The 22,286-nt window shown below is 46.3% G+C and overlaps 2 protein-coding genes across 2 annotated transcripts; both read left to right on the forward strand.

The window, feature by feature from the left end:
• Positions 1-478: 478 nt before the first annotated feature.
• Positions 479-15,476, forward strand: LOC139286330 (ovochymase-2). The gene is made up of 16 exons (XM_070907077.1): positions 479-503; positions 2,513-2,719; positions 2,806-2,903; positions 3,877-3,974; positions 4,119-4,291; positions 4,381-4,476; positions 4,564-4,742; positions 4,907-5,108; positions 6,274-6,397; positions 6,612-6,745; positions 6,926-7,069; positions 7,607-7,731; positions 7,826-7,919; positions 8,010-8,141; positions 8,395-8,499; positions 15,063-15,476. Exons 1-16 carry the CDS (start codon positions 479-481, stop codon positions 15,203-15,205), a joined length of 2,079 nt encoding a protein of 692 aa, XP_070763178.1. The 3' UTR covers positions 15,206-15,476.
• A 970-nt stretch (positions 15,477-16,446) lies between these two features.
• On the forward strand, positions 16,447-22,254 carry cyb5r2 (cytochrome b5 reductase 2). Its single transcript, XM_070907521.1, has 9 exons — positions 16,447-16,473; positions 16,604-16,759; positions 17,610-17,682; positions 17,966-18,072; positions 18,713-18,842; positions 18,932-19,015; positions 19,304-19,389; positions 19,519-19,618; positions 21,743-22,254. The coding sequence occupies exons 1-9, from the start codon at positions 16,459-16,461 to the stop codon at positions 21,913-21,915; spliced, it is 924 nt and encodes a 307-aa protein (XP_070763622.1). The 5' UTR covers positions 16,447-16,458; the 3' UTR covers positions 21,916-22,254.
• The last annotated feature ends 32 nt before the right edge of the window (positions 22,255-22,286 follow it).

Here is a 22,286-nt window from a genome sequence, read left to right on the forward strand (position 1 = left end):
CTGTGAGGTCTGTTCCCCGTGTGCTCGCCCTGAAGGCTTCACGTTTCCGCGTTCTGGTACGGTGTCGTTTTGACTTAGTATGACTTACAAAGTCAAATTGTTTGACTTACCATGACTATTTCTTTGGTTTTATTACCCCTAACTATTCTTTTTTTTTTTTTTTTTTTTTTTTTTTTTTTTCCTCACACTAAAATGTGCTTCCATACACTCTACATACCAGGAGGCCTACTTGGTCAAAATTTGCTGGCACCTTGTCATCTTTAGATCGGGGTGAGTTAGCATTTTAATACACAAGTGTTAATGCATGATATCAGATTGGATGAGCTGTCTTTGCTCTCCGGGCTCGTGACTCATAATAAGGCTGCAGTAAACCGCAGTATAATGATGACTCGTGGAACCAAATGTAGATGTACAAATGAGTTACTTTCAGGTTTCGGATATGAAACTATGTATAGGGGGAATATACTGGATACACACCATGATGGAGCTGGGGGCAGCTGTCGGTAAGCTAATGTAAAAATCAAAGGATGCTGTCCCATCTGTGGGTCCTCCTATGATGGGACTGGCTTCATTTTTTTTTTTTTTTTTTGAAGCTGACACTTGTGTTATCACTCTGTGTTGAACTAACTGGCTTTTTGGCATCCTCCCAGCTCAAATACATCGACTTTAACAATGAAATACACTGATTAAATGCTGCTGCTGCTGCTTCCGGCTTTACATAAAGAATTCATGGACATTAAATGCCTCCATAACTCTCTGATGCTCTGGAGTGAAGCCAGAGACAAATACCCTGGCACTAATCTGAGTTTATGTGTGTGTGTGTGTGTTTGGGGGGGGCTATCTGAGTACATTTGATAGTTCCTCTTGTGCAGCTTTGCACAGACGGGGATGTGAAAAGACATCAGGCAGTGACTCCTGACTGAATGATCCATTGACAGCTGCCCCCCCCCCGCCCCTGTAATGTTTCCATTCGTCTGGTGTGGGTCACCAGATGCTGAAAGCGACCCTACAGCGATGGGAGCCCTCAGCGTTTTATGCTCCTCTCCGCAACACCTGGCAACCGCCGCATGGCAACGGTGGCCCGGCAACCGTGCCAAGCACTGAGTCACGACCAGCCGCGCGCACCCAGTGGGGCCTGGGCCGCTGGGCTGCACAAACAGGAACTGGGGGCTTACAGGGCTTAGAGTGGGAGCCCAGAGGCAGAAAACACACACACCCAACACTCACACACGCTCTCACTGAACGTCTACACTGTGTATCTGTTAATGAGTGTTAATGCAAGGGCTTTTTAGCACTTAAAGTAATACTCTGGGTCATTTTTGCTACTTTACTGCCAACACAATGGTCATTCAATCTATAACCGGCACATGAAAGCTTTTAGATTTGCTGCCTGGTGAGTCTTTACCGCCTCCCAGGAAACGATGCAATCAAAGAGCTTGCTGGGTAGAGCTGGAAAGCAAGTATGACAGCGACTTTATGTGGTGATAATATGTCTCTGTTGTGTTAACAGCTTGCTGTGCCGCCCCCAAAACGGCCAAGTAAATCGATTACCGATGCATTTTCGAAAAAGCTGATACAGAAAACAGCGTTTTTTAATCTAATCCGGGCTGTTTGGATGGATCGGATGCCTGATAGGAATAAAGAAAAGGTTCAGTTCCCTCACCCCCGTAGCCTTGCGGATTTGTTTGGGTCTTATTAGCCCAGGTTTGGGGATGTCCCGCCTGCCGGATTTCTGCTCCCAGAAATGTTTTGTTTTGTTTTGTTTTTTTTGGGGGGGGGGGTGATAAACTCCCTGCACTCCTCTGCACCTCGCTCAGATCTAAGTATGGTGTAGATTTAAAAAAAAACAACCAAAAACTATATTGTGACAGAAAACCAAAGGTCACTTCAAGTGTCGAAAGCCACACTTTTCTAAAACCTTTCAAATAAATACTTGTCTGCTTTGGCCGCATGTCTGACTCATGCTGTTCCCCACACACAGATACACAGCAGTCCAACCGTAAAGTGAGTGTGGCGAGGGCTCCGTTTCCTGTATCCCATCTTATAAAGCTTCGCCTCAAAGGTCACGTCGACCGCCACAGGTTGTCTTTTCAGGCCGTCGCAACTGAGCTCTTTGGCTCAGGGAGACAGTAACTGCTGGAAACCTCACGCGTCAAAAAAACGTGTGTTTTTCAGGCTTCCGAAGACATCACGGAAGACGAATTAACAGAAAACGGCGTGCGTGTTGACATGCGCATCAGTGCCAGCTAGTGCCCCCCCCCCCCCCCCCCCCCGGGGCTTTGTCTGCATTTTATTTTTATGGCTGTTTCTCTTCTTTGGGAGTTTTTACAGCAGCCGGGCTGTCTGTGTCTTTGCAGCATGTAGGAAATACTCCACACACACACACACACACACACACACACACACACACACACACACACACACACACACACACACACACACACACACACACACACACACACACACACACAGTTGACCTTGAGAGTGCCAACACCTTCACTCTAGTCTGCAGTTCATTTTGTTGCGACGTTCGGACGCACCAACCACCCGCTGCAGGACCTTTACTGGCCTGTTGATGAGCACACGCCCCGGGTCTATAAAGCATTTGGTGTCAACCGGCGGGGGCCATTCTCCATGTGCCTGTTCGTGATGAGGGCCACCGCCGCTCTGCTCTCTCTCTGCTTTTGGGTGAACACCGGCACCAGTGCCGCTCAGACAGGTGAGTGATGGAGGGGAAGGTAGACACCGCCCGTACCCGCTTCTTGTCTTTAATGAATGCTTTTTTTTTTTTTGCCCGCGTGTCAGGTTCAAAGTGTGGGATTCCTCAGGTGTGGAGCCCCATGGTTCACTCGCTGAGGGTGGTTGGAGGGGCCGAGGCCGCATACGGATCCCATCCATGGATAGTCAGTGGTCTACCCTTCCTCTTTGAACATTTGTTAATAGCTTCTTCTTTTTTTTTTGGCTGTGGTTTCTTTGTCTGTACAGCCCTGATGGCTGTTGCTACATGCAGACTAACCACTTCTTCTATTCGCCACCTCGCTGTTATCTGTCATTTCCTGTGCACCAGAGAAAGACAGCCCCCGGGTGTTTTATCAAGTGTCTCTCTCTCTCTCTCTACAGTCACACTGTCCTTGAGTTGCATGGAAATGCTGTTTAATTGCTTACTTGCTCCAATCTGACACTCACAGTTAATGTAACCACATAAAAGCATAATGCGTAATTTCCAATCATCGATGATTTGGACACAGTTATTGTTTATTTTACTGGCGTATCAACTCAACATCTCACATCGTGTTCAGCGACATTGGGCCGAAGCAAAAAAGAAATATGCACCTGTGTGTTCATGCTACAGATCTACATGATCCCATGATGATGGAAGTGGCCGATTTTGTAAAGCTGTAAAAGGCAATGTCAGTTGCTCCGTTGGCCGGCCCATGGTGAAATGTCCATGAATGCAACACAAATACTGAATGGTTTGCCACAACACTTTGGCAGACATTCACAGCCCCAGAGGATGAATCCTCCAATCCGTCTAATTTATGGATTGCAAGCTGTAAGCTAGCATGACCGCTAAATATGCGCCGTGTGCGTCATGTTACCGCTGTGAGCGTGATCGGCATGCCGACAAGCTAACATGCGAAATGCTACGTACTATAGCTGTTGCGTTCCAGCTCCCCTAGCTAGCATGTTAGCATGGGGCAGGCGCCAAACAAACGCTTCTTCTCGTTTGCCGACATGTAACGCAGCACAATAAACGGCACCCCTTTTCTTTTCCTTTTTGCATCCAGAAGCTTCTATCGGGCTTACATCTTTGAGTCTTTTTTCAAGATGTGTGAAGTGTTGAACTTCTGTAAAGTCTGTGTTCTCCATGCTCAGGTTTCCCTGCAGAACAGGGGCTCTCATTTCTGCGGAGGGGCCATCCTGACTGACCGCTGGATAATGACCGCCGCACACTGCTTTGCATCACTCTCAAAGTACTGGTGTTACTTACCTGTGTACCCCCCCCCCCCCCCCCCCCCATCAAGTAGCTCTTTTTGCCATATATGCGTATTCCCGATGTGCATGGTTTATTGTGTGAACATTACAACACGATTCTAACACTTCTCTGCTCCGTCTAGAGAGTCTCTCAGTGGCGTGAGAGTGGTGGTGGGGGAATTTGACCGGAGAGTGGATGATGAAGAGGAGCAGGTCTTTCTCATCAAGTCGGTCTCAGTCCATGAGAAGTACCATCATGCCCTGCCTATGAGCTACGACATAGCTCTGGTGGAGCTGGATCAGCACGTGCGACTGGGCAGGTTTCCATTTGGACGATTGGTTTAGTTTGCTTCGGCGACGATGCATTTTGCTAAGTCATTGTTGAGCAGTTTCTTTTTTCAACAGGAGCCAGCGTCCAGCCAATATGTCTGCCTTTGCCCGATGAGAGCGTTCCACCTGAAACCAGTTGCATTGTGGGTGGATGGGGCCGGATGAAGGAAAGTAAGGAGTTCTCTCACTCCCACCAAACATTCTGTCAAAGCAGACTTGAGCTTTTATTTTGTCATATTCCATTCTGCTGTTTCCTAGAGGGTCGCCTCCCTGCGGTTCTGAGAGAGGTCCAGGTAGACTTGGTGGACCCAGCCAAATGTAAATATGTCCTCCAGACTGTCAAAAGTTCACTTCTCAACCAGAGACCAGCTAAGCCTCAGCCAGCCATGACAGTTGTGTGTGCGGGGCCAGAGAGAGGAGGGAGAGATGCCTGCCAGGTAGAAAAAGAAATGCACCGTCTGCAACATCTGCCCGATGCTTCAGTAATACCTGGGAGCTATGAATGCGTCAGTTTTGAAGAAATCACATTGCTTAGTGGCGTTGAATAGGTTTTGCAGTGCTGTTGCGCATCCATTCATTCCTCCCTTCATCCCCTCTCCAGGGGGACTCGGGGGGTCCTCTGGTATGTCCGGCAGGTTCAGGCGGCGGTCACTGGGTAGCGCTGGGTGTAACTTCCTGGGGGAAGGGATGTGGTCGGAGCTGGGGAAACAACAGCAGCCGCCACCCTTCAAGGAGGGGATCTCCTGGGATTTTCACTGATGTCAGGCTGCTGCTGCCCTGGATTAAGCGTAAACTGAGAGAGGGTAGGTCAAGATGAGGTTATCGTAAGATCGTATGTATCCATTTATCCACTGGATACTGGATCACACGATCCCAATTTATTAGGGTAATCCAGTGTGACTGTCAAGCGACTATAATGTGTCAAATGGCCGTCACATGACCCCTGAAAAGCATTGAATGTCTGCGTTGTGTTCGGGTTAGGGTGCGGCTGAGCTCAGGGTTAGGATTACATAGTCTGTTGACATGCAACACAAAGACAAATTGGCCAAACCAAAGCCCCTTCATTTTTATATCAATCTTAAACCTGCATTTTGTCGATTGTTTTGGCCACTAGGGGGCAGTGGAGACGAGATTGACATATTGACCTCATGGAGCGCAAACTGTTGCTTATTTACGCATCCGGGCAGGTACAGAGCAGCATCATCATTAAGGTGGAGCCATGTTTCTGGCCACCTGACAGATGTAAGATTAATATTTACTCTCCTTTTAGCTCTGTGTCTGCTCTGGACCAGCTCACTGAGGAAGATGTCTGGCAAAGCCCCTGGCAAAGCCCCCCTGAGCCGTTTTTTTTTTTTTTTTTTCTGTCCGTCGTTCGGTGCTGGGCAGGTGAAAAAAACGAGACTGTTGAGTGGTGGGAGTGAACGGAAGCAGCGAATTTGCTGGCCGTTAAAAAGCAAAACAGTGAGTTTAAAAAAAACTCCACTGAGCTGAGGGGAGCTGCGCAGTCAGGTGGTAATTCCTTTTTGAGCGGTGCCACTACAACAAACAACCTCTTTCATATCACACATAGTCTATTGATCCATTGTTAAAAAAAAAAGAGCTTGGGGGCTTTAAAACTTACTTGACATGGCCTCAACCAAGCACAAAACTGAAAACCTTCCCCCCGATATCTCATGACACTATGGGTGTAGGTGAATATACACTGTAGGTGTGTGTACACGGTTATACCAGAAGATATATTAGTAGTAACATTTGATAATAATGGTGTGATGTTAATGAGGACTCTTTCTTTAAATATTCTCTTCTTTTTTTTTTATATGTGTGTGTGTGTGTGTGTGTGTGTGTGTGTGTGTTGGCGTTAGCCGATGAGCAGCAGCAGGGAACAACTTCGTCTAGTGAGTTGTTTTTCCTCTCGTCACAGCAACTCTCATTCATCTATATTTCATAACGCTTCTTTGATGTGCGCAGTACTGTGTGTGTGTGTGTGTGTGTGTGTGTCAGAGCTCTGCAGCATGAGAGACGGACCTGTACCAGACAGTGAGGGGGTAATCAGAAACCCCGCCCTCCCCGGTGATCACTATGACAACAACCAGTGAGTGACACTCCAGAGAAGCAGACAGGGGCTTTGCTAGCAAATGGTTGTGGCTGTGACCGAACCGCCGTAGAAACCAGTATCATTTTATGATCCTTTGAATAACTGTTTAGTGTCAAGATCCGAAATCTAGCGTGTGTGTGTGTGTGTGTGTGTGTGTGTGTGTGTGTTAGATTATGTGTAATAGATGACATATCTCTGTGTGTGCGCTCAGGTTGTGTGTGTGGATCATCAGTGGTCCTCCAGCTCACAGCATTCTGCTGGAGTTTGACCACTTGGATCTGGAGAGTGACTCTCACTGCCGCTACGATCGACTCACTGTTTCAGTGGGCACTCACAGGCCTGTTGGTGAGTTTCACACACACACACACACACACACACACACACACACACACACACACACACACACACACGGCAAGGATTTTTTTTTAATTGCATAAACACGTCTCAGAGGCAGCAGAGCCACCCAGGACTTCTGGAAACGTGCAAGTTACTTAGGTTAAAGCCCCTCTGTTTTTCTTTTTCCAGGGATTTTCTGTGGAAGTGTCCTTCCTGGCCCGGTGCTCCTGAATACCTCCCAGAATGCAACACTTCTCTTCTCCTCTGACATTAGCGGAGCAGGACGTGGCTTCGCCATTAGGCACCGCGCTGTGAAGGGACGCCCTGATCCCGGTGGGAGGCCCAACACACGACGCAAACACACAGTACATACAGTGCACAGGCACGTGCGCCTCCACGTGCAATGCCAAGGTGTCTGTGCAGTGCAGTGTCTCTGGCTCATAAACGCTCTGCTCTGCGGCCACCACTTAGCTGGAGCTGTATATGCACAGTTTTACCACTCCGCTATGTCTGTTGATTGTGGATCTCGTAGCAACCTGGGAGCGGACAGATGTCCCATGACACAGTAATGAGCTGCACAAGACCAACACACACACACACACACACACACACACACACACACACACACACACACACACACACACACACACACACACACACACACACACACACACACACACACACACACACACACACACACACACACACACGCACGCACGCACACACACAGAGGATGAACCCAGTTGCTAATAACGTGTCCTTTGTTTTCAGTGTGCAGGTGAGTGTGTGTATCTGTGTAAATCTGTCTGCCTTCTGGAAGTGTAGTAATGCTTGGTGTGTGTGTGTGTGTGTGTGTGTGTGCACAATCAGGATGCGGGACAGTTATTTTAGTCGAGGATCAGACTGCCGTCCGCAGCCCAAATTACCCACAGTTCTACAGTGACGACTGTGTCGTCCGCTGGGTCGTCCACGCTCCGCAGGGTCACGTTGTAAAGGTGATGCACGTGAATCAAAGTGAATGGCTGGAACTCTCGACAACGCAGCATACCTATCAGTCCGAGGCTGATTTATTGTGCTGTTGCGTTTCAGCTAAACTTCGTTGACTTCTACCTGGAGGAGTCGGACGGATGCTCCTACGATTCCCTCACGATCCTGGGAGACGTGGAAGGAACAGAGCCGATAGGTGGGATTCAAAACTCAATCAGTCAGTCTATCGCCCCCCCCCCCCCCCAGCCCCCGTGACAAGAGGTTCACTTTGTCGTGTCTTGTGTAGCGGTGCTGTGTGGTGGCAGCCCTCCTCCTCCTGTCCTGTCCTACCGCAGCGTCATGGTGCTCCACTTCACGTCAGACAGCAGCATCACACACAGGGGCTTCAGCGCGTCGCTCACATTCATCAGCCACGCAGGTGTGTCCACTGTGTGTGTGTGTGTGTGTGTGTGTGTGTGTGTGTGTGTGTGTGTGTGTGTGTTGGAATTTTGTGAGTGTTTTTAATCTTGTCATTTGTGTGCTACATGTATCTATAAACACCTATTTAAAAAAAATATATATAATCCCTGCCAAAAAATGGATAGATAGATATGAACAGATCAAATAGGACTCTGCGTAGAAATGTCCCAACATTGCCCTCTACACAAACTGCCTCCTCTGTCTTTCTGCAGAGCTCCATGATCAGGACCCAGCAGGCGTTGTTGGAAGTGGAAGAAGCGGTCTGAGAGATCCCCGAGATGATGTGGCAGCCAGCCAGCGACGAGTGACATCTCACGGTTGGTTGTTTTGTTCCACCTTTGGATTCTCCTTGTCCTCTTTTGCCTTTCAGTGTGTTGACTTAAGGTTTGTGGATTTAGAAAGAGGGCGGGGACAAGGATCCTTGCCCCCCCCCCCCCCCCCCCCCCCCCCCCCCACTCCCCCCCACCCTTGGAAAATGTCATGCAAGTGGAGAAAGAGAATGAGTAACTCTCCTCTCCTTGAGTCCCCGTGCAAAGGCACCGAAAATTCAGCTGCTGCACTGAGGGGCGTAGCGGTCGGAGGTTAAATGAAGGTTACATTAAAAGAGTATCTGTGAGTGAGAAACTGCCGACTTTGTGTCTCACTTCAAGCAGTGCTGCCAGTGCAGTCATGGGCTCAACGAAGCAAGCGAGCGTCACTGGCATTTCGAATAGTAATGGGACATTTAGCAATGGAGTCCCAACTGAGACATGAGAAGCAGAGTGACACACGCACTCCTGCAAACTGACAAACCGCCCCCCCACCCCCCAAAAAAAGATAAGTGTTTTACCCACAGTATAAGGGTGGGGTGATTCCGCGCTAAGTTTGTTTCACTCCTGACCATATTGTCGTCTCTTTTCTCTCCTCTATCTTTATCTCGGTGCCTTCTGTAGAAATAACTCCTGCAAGCTAAACACTTAAGTGCAAGCTGTTCTCACTTCTGTCACACATTGTGGAGGTGGTGAGAATTTTGCTGTCGCCTCCCTTTTTTCTTTTCAGCCACTTTGAAAGAGAGCTGGAGCTCCAGCATTAAGGCAGTGGTTCAGTATTCCACTGAATAATTCTGCGCTTTGGGCAATGCACCTTTCCGTTCGCTGTCTTGCAGATATGCTGGATGAGAAGACTGATACCACTCTCGTATCTGTAAAATCTGCTAAATATGAAGCTACGGTCGGCAGCCGATGAGCTTAGCTTAGCACAAAGACTGGAAACAAGGGGAAACGGTTAGCCTGGCTCTGTCCAAAGGGAGCAAAATCCACTTACAGTGCATCCGGAAAGTATTCACAGCGCTTCACTTGTTCCACATTTTGTTATGTTGCAGCCTTATACCAAAATGGATTAAATTCATTTTTTTCCTCAAAATTCTACACACAACACCCCATAATGACAACGTGAAAAAAGTTTTTTTGAGATTTTTGCAAATTTATTAAAAATAAAAAACCTGAGAAATCACATGTACATAAGTATTCACAGCCTTTGCTCAATACTTTGTTGATGCACCTTTGGCAGCAATTACAGCCTCAAGTCTTTTTGAATATGATGCCACAAGCTTGGCACACCTATCTTTGGGCAGTTTCACCCATTCCTCTTTGCAGCACCTCTCAAGCTCCATCAGGTTGGATGGGAAGCGTCGGTGCACAGCCATTTTCAGATCTCTCCAGAGATGTTCAATCGGATTCAAGTCTGGGCTCTGGCTGGGCCACTCAAGGACATTCACAGAGTTGTCCTGAAGCCACTCCTTTGATATCTTGGCTGTGTGCTTAGGGTCGTTGTCCTGCTGAAAGATAAACCGTCGCCCCAGTCTGAGGTCAAGAGCGCTCTGGAGCAGGTTTTCATCCAGGATGTCTCTGTACTTTGCTGCATTCATCTTTCCCTCTATCCTGACTAGTCTCCCAGTTCCTGCCGCTGAAAAACATCCCCACAGCATGATGCTGCCACCACCATGCTTCACTGTAGGGATGGTATTGGCCTGGTGATGAGCGGTGCCTGGTTTCCTCCAAACGTGACGCCTGGCATTCACACCAAAGAGTTCAATCTTTGTCTCATCAGACCAGAGAATTTTGTTTCTCATGGTCTGAGAGTCCTTCAGGTGCCTTTTGGCAAACTCCAGGGCTGCTATGTGCCTTTTACTAAGGAGTGGCTTCCGTCTGGCCACTCTACCATACAGGCCTGATTGGTGGATTGCTGCAGAGATGGTTGTCCTTCTGGAAGGTTCTCCTCTCTCCACAGAGGAACTCTGGAGCTCTGACAGAGTGACCATCGGGTTCTTGGTCACCTCCCTGACTAAGGCCCTTCTCCCCCGATTACTCAGTTTAGATGGCCGGCCAGCTCTAGGAAGAGTCCTGGTGGTTCCGAACTTCTTCCACTTACGGATGATGGAGGCCACTGTGCTCATTGGGACCTTCAAAGCAGCAGAAATTTTTCTGTAACCTTCCCCAGATTTGTGCCTCGAGACAATCCTGTCTCGGAGGTCTACAGACAATTCCTTTGACTTCATGCTTGGTTTGTGCTCTGACATGCACTGTCAACTGTGGGACCTTATATAGACAGGTGTGTGCCTTTCCAAATCATGTCCAATCAACTGAATTTACCACAGGTGGACTCCAATTAAGCTGCAGAAACATCTCAAGGATGATCAGTGGAAACAGGATGCACCTGAGCTCAATTTTGAGCTTCATGGCAAAGGCTGTGAATACTTATGTACATGTGATTTCTTAGTTTTTTATTTTTAATAAATTTGCAAAAATTTCAAAAAAACTTTTTTCACATTGTCATTATGGGGTGTTGTGTGTAGAATTTTGAGGAAAAAAATTTATTTAATCCATTTTGGAATAAGGGTGTAACATAACAAAATGTGGAAAAAGTGAAGCGCCGTGAATACTTTCCGGATGCACTGTACCAGCAACTCTCAACTGTTTCTTGGCTGGGCGCAGGCACTTCCCTGAGTCTCGGCTGGTTTATTAGAAAAGGTATTGGCAGTCTGGACAATAGGAATAGTAGACAAATGTTTTACATGATACATACATAATAAGACTAATTTAACCGTGGTTCATCCTGGGTTTTAGTCTAGGGTTTTAATGGACCAAATGCTGATTCGAAAGCTTTTGCAAATTTCTCCGCTGAGGGATTAACAAAGGATTATCTTATTTTATTTTATCTTATCTTTTACATGTTTACAGCTGAAAAAGGTTCAAATATAAGGATTACTGGCACAAAATATCAGTTTTCAGCTTCGTCAATTCCCAAATAGCGCGAAAAAAAACTTGCAGTTTATGTGAGCTACTCGTCCACGCCCTCTCGAATCTCCGTACTGTGAGTGTACAAACATGCAGGGAACACAGAAGCTGATCGTTCAGAACGGAGAGGTTTCCCTTTTCGGTGCGTTCAGGGTGTTTCTGCTCGTCTAGATCCCCTCCAGAGAGACACAATCCCTCTACAGGTTGCCAGTGCTGACAACAGGACCTGAAAAACAGGTAGGTACGGCTGTGTGTGTGCGTGTGTGTGCGTGTGTGTGTGTGTGTGTGTGCGTGTGTGTGCGTGTGTGTGCGTGTGTGTGTGTGTGTGTGTGTGTGTGCGTGTGCGTGTGTGTCCTCCAGAGAAAGACAGAGAGGCTTCTCTTTCATTTCCTCTCATTTGCTCTAGAACTTTGCTTTCTTGCACACTCTTCTCCACGTCTGTGCTTTCCTTTTCCTCAATGATTCATTATTAATCTGTGCTTCTTTAGACTCTTTGAATTAGGACTGAAACTGGGTTATATACTCTGGCGGGTTTCCACATGACACGAGTGGCAGTATCTTTTTTTTTTCTTTTCTTTTTTCTTTTCTTTTATGAGACTGGGAATTTCTCCCGATGAGTCCCGGCGGAAAGGAAATCTGTTCTTCTGAGACTTTATCCTTCTCTCTCTCTCTCTCTCTCTCTCTCTCTCTGCTGTCATCTCCTCTGCCTCTTTCATCAGACTCGTCCCTTTCTGCTGTCTACCTGCTGTCTCTCTCCTGTTGTAAACCTGTCAGCTCTCTGCATCTGTTTTCATGCTTTGTGTGTGTGTGTGTGTGTGTGTGTGTGCGCGTCTTTCAGAGAAATCATATCTACAGGGATCACCCTCACCACACCAGTTCTTTTGGGACCGGGATGCTGCTTTGCTGTGTCTTTTTTCTCCCCCACTGTAACTCTTCATGCTAATCTGTGCAGCTGGAGGCTCCGCCCATCCAGGTGTGCACTGACTCAGAATGGGCGGAGCTAAGGTTCTGTGTTCAGCCAGCTCTAGCTAGCTATCATGACACATAGAAGTCCAGTTACAGCAGCTAGTCGTAGTTATAACGCTAACCGTGAGCACACAAAGCTAGCTCTCTGAGGTAGCGAAAAATGACGAATGCCTGTCGCCCTCAGACACGTTAGCATAAAAATAGGTATTAAGTTAGCATTTTCAAAAAAAGTAGCGTTAGCTGAAATGAAATTCCTGCTGTTTGCCTGCTGCACAAGTTATGAGCACATAACCTCCCTCATTTCGGATGTTACGTCAGTGTGTATGAAAGTCCTGCTGTTTAGCATCAACACTAGATACATGCCAGACGTGTTACGTTCGTGTGAAACCTCATATCAGCTGCCTGCAGTGTGCACAGGCGAAAAAACGTCATTCACGAGAACCTGAAGGATTATCAGCCTCACGGGGCCGTGAAAAGCGACTCTTTACACTTGTTTGAGGTTTTATTTTTCTCTGAAAAATGATCAGCACAAGATGATATAAATTCAATCCATAGCCATCAGTCTGCCACCTCTATTAGCTGTCTAATCTAATCTAACCTACTAAAACAAGGACAAGGGTTACAGGCCCAGGCCAAATAAACACAATAGTTCTATGTTTTACTGGCCTGTCAGAGTGCCAGTGAACACAACACATAGTGGACATCTGACAGAGATGAATATCACATGATGCAGCAACACGCTCAGTGTTATGGCCACACAGCTCATGTGTTTCCCCCAAACAAGGCATTATTTCAGTCTAATATCTAAAACATTATATTCAACTGTAGAGAACTATTCTGTTTCGCTGTCAAATGATTCATTTCTAAAGTGACTGTAGATGAAATAGTCTAGGTGAGGAGTTTCCAACCTTAAAGGGGTCCCAACTGCCTGGTTGGGAACCACTGCCCTTACAGGCAGAATGAGGAAGATTGTTTTCCTAAAAAATGTATATGTCCAATCTATCCAACGTATAGACTCATACAGAAATATTCCCTGTCAATCATCACTTGTGCCTGTATTTGCCTATTTCGCTGTGTTTGGGACATTTCTGGGCGTCAACCTTTGGGCAGTGGGTGTGTAGCCCCCAGCCAATAACAGCGCACAGGGTGTGAGGGCGGGACTCTATAAAAAGCTTAGCGACCAGGTGCCAGATTGCATCCGGGAGGGAGCTACGAGCCGCAACGACGAATCGTACTCGTTCTGCCTTTAGATATGTGAGAGCCACACACTATTCTTAATAAGGACAAAACAAGTCATTTATTGCAGTTTTTCAAATTAAATTATTGTCAGGAGTCAGTTGTGATTGTTCCATCCACCATCCGCAACACAGCGAAGGGGCCTTTTAGGTTGCTTATGATATAAACCATAGAAACATTATTTTCATGTGCCACAGGAAGTGACCATCCATATTTACAATTTTACAACAACTCTTGGTGTCAGTAGAAAACTACATGAGAGAGGGAACTGTTGACACCCAGCGTCAAAGGCCATGCATCTCTGTGGGTGCAGGGCACCCTCTAGTGGCAGTTCATAGGAATAGACCAGAAACATGAATAAGTCTCTTCAGGCTTGACTTGAACATTTTATAAATATAACACATATATTTGACAGATTATCATCATCATCATCATTATCATCATCATCATCATCATCAGCGTACTGTATGGGGTCGTGTTAATGAAATGACACCAGTACAAAGTCTATTCACAAGACTTTCACTCTTATTGTAGGTTACTCTGAATAATGTGCGCGTTTCTGCATGCATTCATTACAATCAAGTTCATATAAAAAGGTACTGTAGTTTATTGGATAAGTCTAAAACATGCCATTTTTGTTCTACCGGCCCTAATTTTGAGGAACTCAGGAAGTGGAAACAGGAGCGCAGCTGGAAGAGATGAGTCACGGTACTTAAATAAGCAAGCTTCATAGACCTTTTTTCACTGCAGACAGTTGGTCTTCTCACAGCAGGAAAGGCACGGGTGGAATAATAATATTAATGAAGGCTGCATTCCATTCAGCTGAGCCAGTTCCAGGGCTCTGTGCATGTCGTGCATGCTCACTTACTGACATGGCTTACTGGTTTGACTGCTTTTGCGAGTCAAATATCTGCCATAAAATGGGCCTGGTGCTTTCTCAGCTGATCTTTTTCTTCTTCTTCTTTGACTTCTGCAGGGATATCGGAGGGAAAAGCAACATCTCGCATCAAATTCATACGGGCTACATGCTCTGCAGCAGCTAGGGATCAGTGCCTTGCTCAGGGGCAATTTTACAGTAGCCGTGAGAGAGAGAGAGAGAGAGAGGAGTGGTACTGATGCTAACTTGTTGGTTATTCTCTTGACAAAAATAAAGATCTCCCTCCTCCTCATTGTCATAAATGGAAGAAATGAGTTACAGTGAGTCAGTTCGTATCACAAAGTGAGCCCATCTGGCTGAAGTTGCAAGCTGAGGAAATATACAGTGCAGGCAAAACGTCCTTCATAATAATACATGTGTGACAAGAGGGATAATATACAGAATGCCTCCACTCCATGGGTCATCCTGGGCTTACTGACTGCCGTTCCTTTCATAATTCTGCTTTTTTTTCTTTTCTTTTTTTTAGACCCAGTTGTGCAACAGGCCAGCAGCAGATCCCTGTCCCACAGGGGCGCTGTGGACAACAAGACCTCAGAGGATCCCAGACGGCATACGGACATGGGCTCAGATGATGAAGACGACCTCGGGGAATCCTCAGGGGCCGGGTAGTAAGCCACTGGAAGAAGGCCCCGAGGCAAAAATGCATTTCCAAGTGTGCCACGTGTGGAATGACACTGGTTGGTGCAGTGGTGTTTTGAGCTTGGGCGAGGATGAGTGTTATGATGACATGACATTTGTCATTTGGTCTCGGCTGAAATATCTCTGCAACTGCTAGGTGGATTGCCACCCATTTTTTTTTTTTTTTTGTACAGACATCCTTTCAAGTGTTTTGGTCATAGATTCAGTTTGATAAAGCAAGAACATCATTTCCTAACAGGGTGAAATAAATCCACTCGACGCCACCGTGACTCTTTTTCGTTTTTGTGTATTTGCCTCCCAAACACCAAATCATTTGTTTTTTCAGATGAGCTCAGCTGCTCCACAATCTTCCCATCATGAATCTACTTTATATCTGTTCAACAAAACCGGCATCTCCTCTCCTGGCAGTTCAGAAACATTCTCTTATATATGCTATATACTTCTGGCAACACTATATTTTACCTCCCCCCCCCCCCCTCCATTTAGAATTAATAAAATGCTTTATAACACATTATTATGTAGTTGTAAGCAGGTATCTATAACTCCTGTGGGCACCCACCCAGTGATATAACACACACATAATGGATGACAGACACAAGTACATTAATAGCACTTGTGATAAAGCAGTAGAGCACTTTTATTTATCTTTATTTGTTACAGGCCACTGTAGGTAATGTTTACGTGATCATTGTTTTGACTGCATGGTGACTTTAACTCGCACTCAAACGTTGCCCGGTGGTGTTCGCAACCCTCTGAGAACTCACTCAACTCACATCAAGGTGCAAATCGTTCAAAACAAGTGAGCCGTATGTTTTATAGCGTTGAACATGAAAGTTCTCGTCAACTCTTCTCTGCAAAGAATAAAATAGTTCCTCTCAGCGCTTGTTATGTAATCTGTGTGTGTGTGTCTCCTCCCCTCCCTCCCAGAGCAGTGGTGTGATACCACTCCTCTGCTCCTCACTGCCCGAACACCACCTCTGTGCTATGTAGTGTCATGGTGACATCTGTCTTCCTATTGGTGCTTTGGACCTTCACCTCTCCCCCAGCGGGAAGCCACTCCCCCTTTGGAGGCCTTTCACTGTGTGTGTGTGTGTGTATGTGTGAGACTGTGAAGGCTATCACTGCCTTGCTTGTGTGTGTGTGTGTGTGTGTGTGTGGACTCTGGTCTCTCAGGCTGTGTGAGCAGAAGGGGACTCTGGCACACTTTGGCGCACGTTAGAACTATGGATCAGAGCTTGGTGAGGGTTTACTTTCACTCCTTTCCCCAAAGTTAAAAGGAACACTGACGGGAAAAACTGTTGCTTTCCGCCCAAAACTAGAACCCTGACTGTCGGCTCTGTGCGCTGTGTGTGACCTTTTGTCTTGCAGGTGTTCCCGGCGGTGGTGGTGGCGGTTTCTACGGTGGTATTGTCGGTGCTGTACTTCCTCCTGGGAGGCTCTGCGGGAGGGAAGAAGAAGAAGAAGCTGCGCATCACCCTGCAGGACTCTATGGTCAAATATCCCCTTCCTCTTATAGACAAACAGGTACTGACTGCATCCACACACACACACACACACACATTTTTCTTGCATACACATTCACACTCAAGCCTGATTATACAGCAGGTTAATACTCAGCTGCCATGTTATGAACTCAGTACTGCGAGGGAACAATGTGGCATGTAACTGGCTGCAGAAAATGACCTCACAAATGCACTCACATTCATATTCCAGTCTGTGTGTTCGTGTTTCACCCCACACTGAACCCGAAGACATTTTGTTTGTTATTGCTGTGCAAACCCACATAAAGCAAGAAATACTCATGAAAACTGACGCTGCCGTTTAGCCGCTGTGAAGCTCACATTCGGGTCAGTCAGGATGTGCTTCTGAGAGAAAATAGATTCATATACGCGTTTGGTTTAAAGGGTCGTTTGTTTGTTTGTTTGTTTGTTTCGGCCCAGGTTTTGAGACATCTGCCCGAGACTTGAAAGAACTGGGTATGAGATTGAATTCATAAGCATGCATCTCTCTCCAGAAACAGTCTCCCTGTTAAAACAGAGCAAACTGTCACAGATTTTCATTGGAAATACTTTGTACCAAAGGAAGAAAAGTCCTAGAAACAGTGAAGTGAGTGAGAAAATATGGGGGGGGGGGGGGGGGGGGGGGGGGGGGGGGGGGGGGGGGTTGTTATGTTGGTTAAACAAAACCCATGTTCTGTTCCTAATTCGACCACCCACTCTCAAGATGAAGTCTCGGGATATTTATTTTGCAAGCTAGCACGGATCCTATTGCATGTTACTGTTGTTTTGTTTTTGTATTTTATAAATTTTTTTCCTAACCTGTGTGTGTGTGCATGTGCGTGTGTGTGTGTGTGTGTGTGTGTGTTCTTGAACAGGAAATCAGCCACGACACAAAGAAATTTCGGTTCGGCCTTCCATCTGCAGCTCACATCCTTGGGCTGCCAATAGGTACCGAAAAACAGCTCTCTCCTTCTTCTCTCCTTCATCTCAGATAAAAGTTCTTCGGCGCCGGACAGATTTTCAGGCGATGCTGGGGGGTCTTTTTCCCGGAGTATGTTGGCGAGAAGCGAGCATTTACACCCTCATGTCCGAGCGGCAGTTTCACAGTGTTACTTTGTACCTCTTCTAATAAAGCTCCGGATTCTGAGCGTCTTGAAACATGGCAGTAAACTCTTTTCATCCTCTTCTTCCCCTCAACCCCCCCCCCCCCCAACTCTGTCCTCTGCACCAGGTCAGCATGTGTACCTGTCAGCCAAGGTGAACGGCAGTCTGGTGGTCAGGGCCTACACCCCAGTCTCCAGTGACGAGGACCAGGGGTATGTCGACCTCGTCGTCAAGGTAATTCACATCACTGACGTGGGGCTCAAAACCACACAGACGCGGCCACACAGGACGTTTTTTTGGCGTGGGCTGTTGTAGGTATCAGCTGCCTGCCTCTTTTTCACGTCACTGACATCTGGGGGCAGCACCACATTCTATCAACCCTTTAGAAGGGGATCATGAATTGTGATAAAATGCCAATAAGTCGTTTACCGATGCCATTGATATTGGCTGTCAGGTAGTAAAAAAGACAAACCCGAGTGTCACGCTGCAAGAGGATAAGCACCAGCCACTGCACACTACCTGCCCAGCACCAAACAGCAGACAGACAAAGTTCGCTGGTTTAGCAGCTTAAAAGCCAGACGTTAGGAGTCGGTGGAGACCAAAACAGAGGCAGCGGGAGAGAAACATGGCTCCAGACCAATGCTAATGTTGCTCCTTGTCTGTCTAAATGTGTAAATAAGCTGCTGCTTGCTAACACGTTAGACATGTCAACTCCGTAAGGTGATAATAAAGTCAGTTAATACAGCTTTGAGTGGGTGGTTTTTATATTTTGGATGCTTCTTGTCACGTAATAAAAGTTACCCGCACTCGCTCACAGTCCGATGACATGACAGGAACAGATGCAATTGTTGTGTCCTCTCTGCAACTGCTCCAGGTGTACTACAAGAACTGCCACCCCTCCTTCCCCGAGGGCGGGAAGATGTCCCAGTACCTGGACAACATGGCCATTGGAGACGCCATCGACTTCAGAGGACCCAATGGGCTGCTGGTGTACAAGGGAAATGGTATGGTGTGCCGCCAGCAGATGTCACCCTGGTACAATATACAAGACCGTCTGGCACAGCACATAACTAATGCTGAGGTCTGCTCCCAGGTCAGTTTTCCGTCCGACCAGACAAGAAGTCAGAGCCGAAAGTTCGGACGTTTAAGCACGTTGGAATGATCGCCGGTGGAACAGGTTCATTTACATTTCTGTGCACTCCCAATCTCCTCTAATGTACTTTCATGCATGCACTCATATTCATCATACAGCACCTCCTGTATAACTGGATTGTTATGTAGATGAAGAGTGGGAAAAGAATAGTTCTGTCAAGTAGTTTAACGTTGGGGACCATTTGAAGACACTGTCTTTGCAGCCACACTGTTGACAATATCGTTTTATTGAAAAGGCAACACTGTACCTCCACATAACACCCTCAGTTAGACATGAACCCTCCTCTGAGACTCACTCCTCTTACCCTCACAGGTATCACTCCTATGCTGCAGCTAATCCGCAGCATCACAGCAGACCCCACCGACAACACCAAGTGCTCTCTCATATTTGCCAACCAGGTCAGCGCCGCGCGCTACATTGCTTTGGGAAATCCCTCCCCATGTCTCATTGTTAAAGAGCATTAAAGTACACCATTGGAAAATACATTGGAGAAATAAAACCTCTTCCACTTGCACCCCCTCTCTCAGACTGAGAAAGATATCCTGCTGAGGGAGGAGCTGGAGGAGGTGAAGAAGAGCCATCCCGACAAAGTGAAACTCTGGTTCACACTGGACAAACCTCCGCAGGGTAAGGCAGCGTTTCTTCGGTCATGGACCCAACAGCAGGGTGCCTGGTGGGGGCCCCCCGCTCGATGTAAGCTGCCCCGTGTGTTAAAAGTGCCACCCTGTAGCATTTCAACACCCAGAACAAGGTGCTGTTCTTTGCGCAGAGACAGCTAAAGCGCACAGGGTCGTGTTATGGCAGGTGGAGCAGGCCAGAGAGGGAAGAAATATTATTAATATTACCTCTGACCAAAGAACTAGCAGGTCGTATTTGTAATGTGGTCCTAATTTTGTTAAGCAGTACAATACATTAACATGGGACAGACAGACGCTACCTTGTTTTTAGTACAATGCAAAAAACAACATACATTTTAAAGCTGCACTAATCAATATTTTTAGGTCAACCACTGATCAGACGGCAATGTGTAATGTGAAAGGCTTTTGTTGCAGTCATGAGCCCACAGAGAATTGTCTCCTTTTAATATGTTGCACTTGTTGCAGTTGTTTTGGTTTTCTGGCAGCGACTTCACTGTTTTGGTTCAGTCTCACGGCTCTCATCAAAGTCATTTCCAGCAGCAGCAGCAGGCAGCTTTGTCAACAACACACCCGCTGTGCGCTACCCGCCCAGCACCCATCGGCAGACAGACAACGTTTGGATTGTCAACCCGAATTGGGGGAAAAAAAACGGGTTAATGTAGATTTAAAGGTACTTTTAGCCTTAGATTCAGTCTGCAGGACTAATAAAAAAGAAAGAAAGAAAAGAAACGGAGGTTGAATAAATCCACTCGTTGCCGGTGTAGTTCCATTTGATTGTCCTGTCAATGTCGGTGTCCTGAAACAGAACCGGCTACGCAGCGCTAGCACACAGAAAATGTTACACGAGGTGATATGAAGTTTCTGAAATTTCACGGTATGATTCATATTTGATGCGGGTATAATAATCTCAGCCAGATAAGAATGGACAAGATGGATAGATTTGGATCGATAGATTTGTTTGCAGTGTAATTCTTAATTCTTAAGGCATCAATTCATTTGACAGTAATACCTCCATATTTAAAACCTCTGCACCTTTACGGAGAAAAGAATGCCATGTGATCTAAAATGTGTCTTTTGGGTGGATGAAGGCACCACAGTTCAGACATTTCAAACTATTTGTCAGACTTTTCAATAGCATCGGCCATGTTAACGAAAGTATTATATTAGATAATAACCTTTATTTGCTGCATGCCACATTACACTGTAACAAAAGACACAATTCCATATAGAAAATGTTCTTACTTCTCATCATCTTTTGGAAACACTTTCCTTGACTAATACTGTCACGTTGCCGTGATGGATGTATGGTACAGTGCCAGGCTATACGAGGCTGAATGAATCGGGTCTCCAAGCCCGGTGCTTCGCTTTCACTGCTGAATATTCAGAGTGGGAAACCAAACAAAGCTGAAGGAAAATCCCTGCAGGCCGAGGAGGGAGATAGTTCCAACAAGGTGTTACAGTAGCTTAGCAAAACGCTCATGTCTTCCTTTGCATAATCCTTAAAGCGAGCAGATATTAATGAGCATAATATTGTTACATAATCTCTGTTGCGAGGGCCTCGAACGCCGTTCGTATTCTGTAGAAACACATCGGCCCTTGATCATTATTCATTAGGAGAGGTGTACTTGCTCTTCTTTAGCAGCGTTATTATTTGGTTGCCCCGGAGGGAGAGATGACTATCTCTGGAAGACAGCACAAGTTGAACAAACCTCTCCATGTTTCTTTACTTTACTGTATTCCTTCTGATGTCCCATCTCTTCTTCTCTCTGTGGTTCTGCTCAAACGTAATCATTGGGCCTCCCTCTGCTGAGGCACAAAGGAAAATGATGGATTCAAAACGATAGAAACAGGAAGTGTTTATTTTTTCGTATTTAGAGAAGACAGGCTTCTCTGGTGAATAAGCCATAGATGCCGCATCCTGTCAGGATGGAAGCCCTTTCACATTTTTGGCTTTAAATATCCCGAACAACTGTGTGAAGGAAAAGGGATGTGATTCTATTCTGAATTTTCCCAGCTACAGAGAAGATAAGAGACTGAGCTGCATTTTGTTTCAGATCATTTTCTCTGAAGTCGAAGGTTGATCTTTCTTTCTCACTCTTGTCTTGTCCTCAAGACTGGAGCTACAGTTCGGGGTTCGTGACCTATGACATGATCAGGGACCACCTCCCCGCTCCGTCCACTGATGTCCTTGTGGTCCTGTGCGGCCCTCCACCGATGATCCAGTACGCCTGTCTGCCAAATCTGGACAAGCTGGGACACAGAACGGAAAACATTTTTGCATACTAGTGTTCTGATTAACTACAAGACGGGTTTATTCTGTGTAATCACACAGTCACCGTATGAACACTATTGATACTGCGTACACCTGTATGCTTTTTATTCAGGCATGTGTGATTTTGGACGTCAGTGACTGAACGACTACAATGCAAACCTCAGTATAAAATGGGTACGTAATCGTCATCAAAATGACCCAGTAACATCGCTATGAACATTTCTAGGGACTCAGGTACTTTTATATACAGTGTGTCATCAAACTTCCTATCTGTGATTACCTTTTGTACGACACAAAAGCCACTTTTTTTTTTATTTTTCAGGCAAAAATGTGAAATAAACAGTTCTACAGTTTTTCTGTCACTTTACTTGTGTAAAACTCCCCA

This window comes from Enoplosus armatus, chromosome 6 (assembly GCF_043641665.1).
Source record: "Enoplosus armatus isolate fEnoArm2 chromosome 6, fEnoArm2.hap1, whole genome shotgun sequence".
In the NCBI taxonomy this organism is placed as follows: domain Eukaryota; kingdom Metazoa; phylum Chordata; class Actinopteri; order Centrarchiformes; family Enoplosidae; genus Enoplosus; species Enoplosus armatus.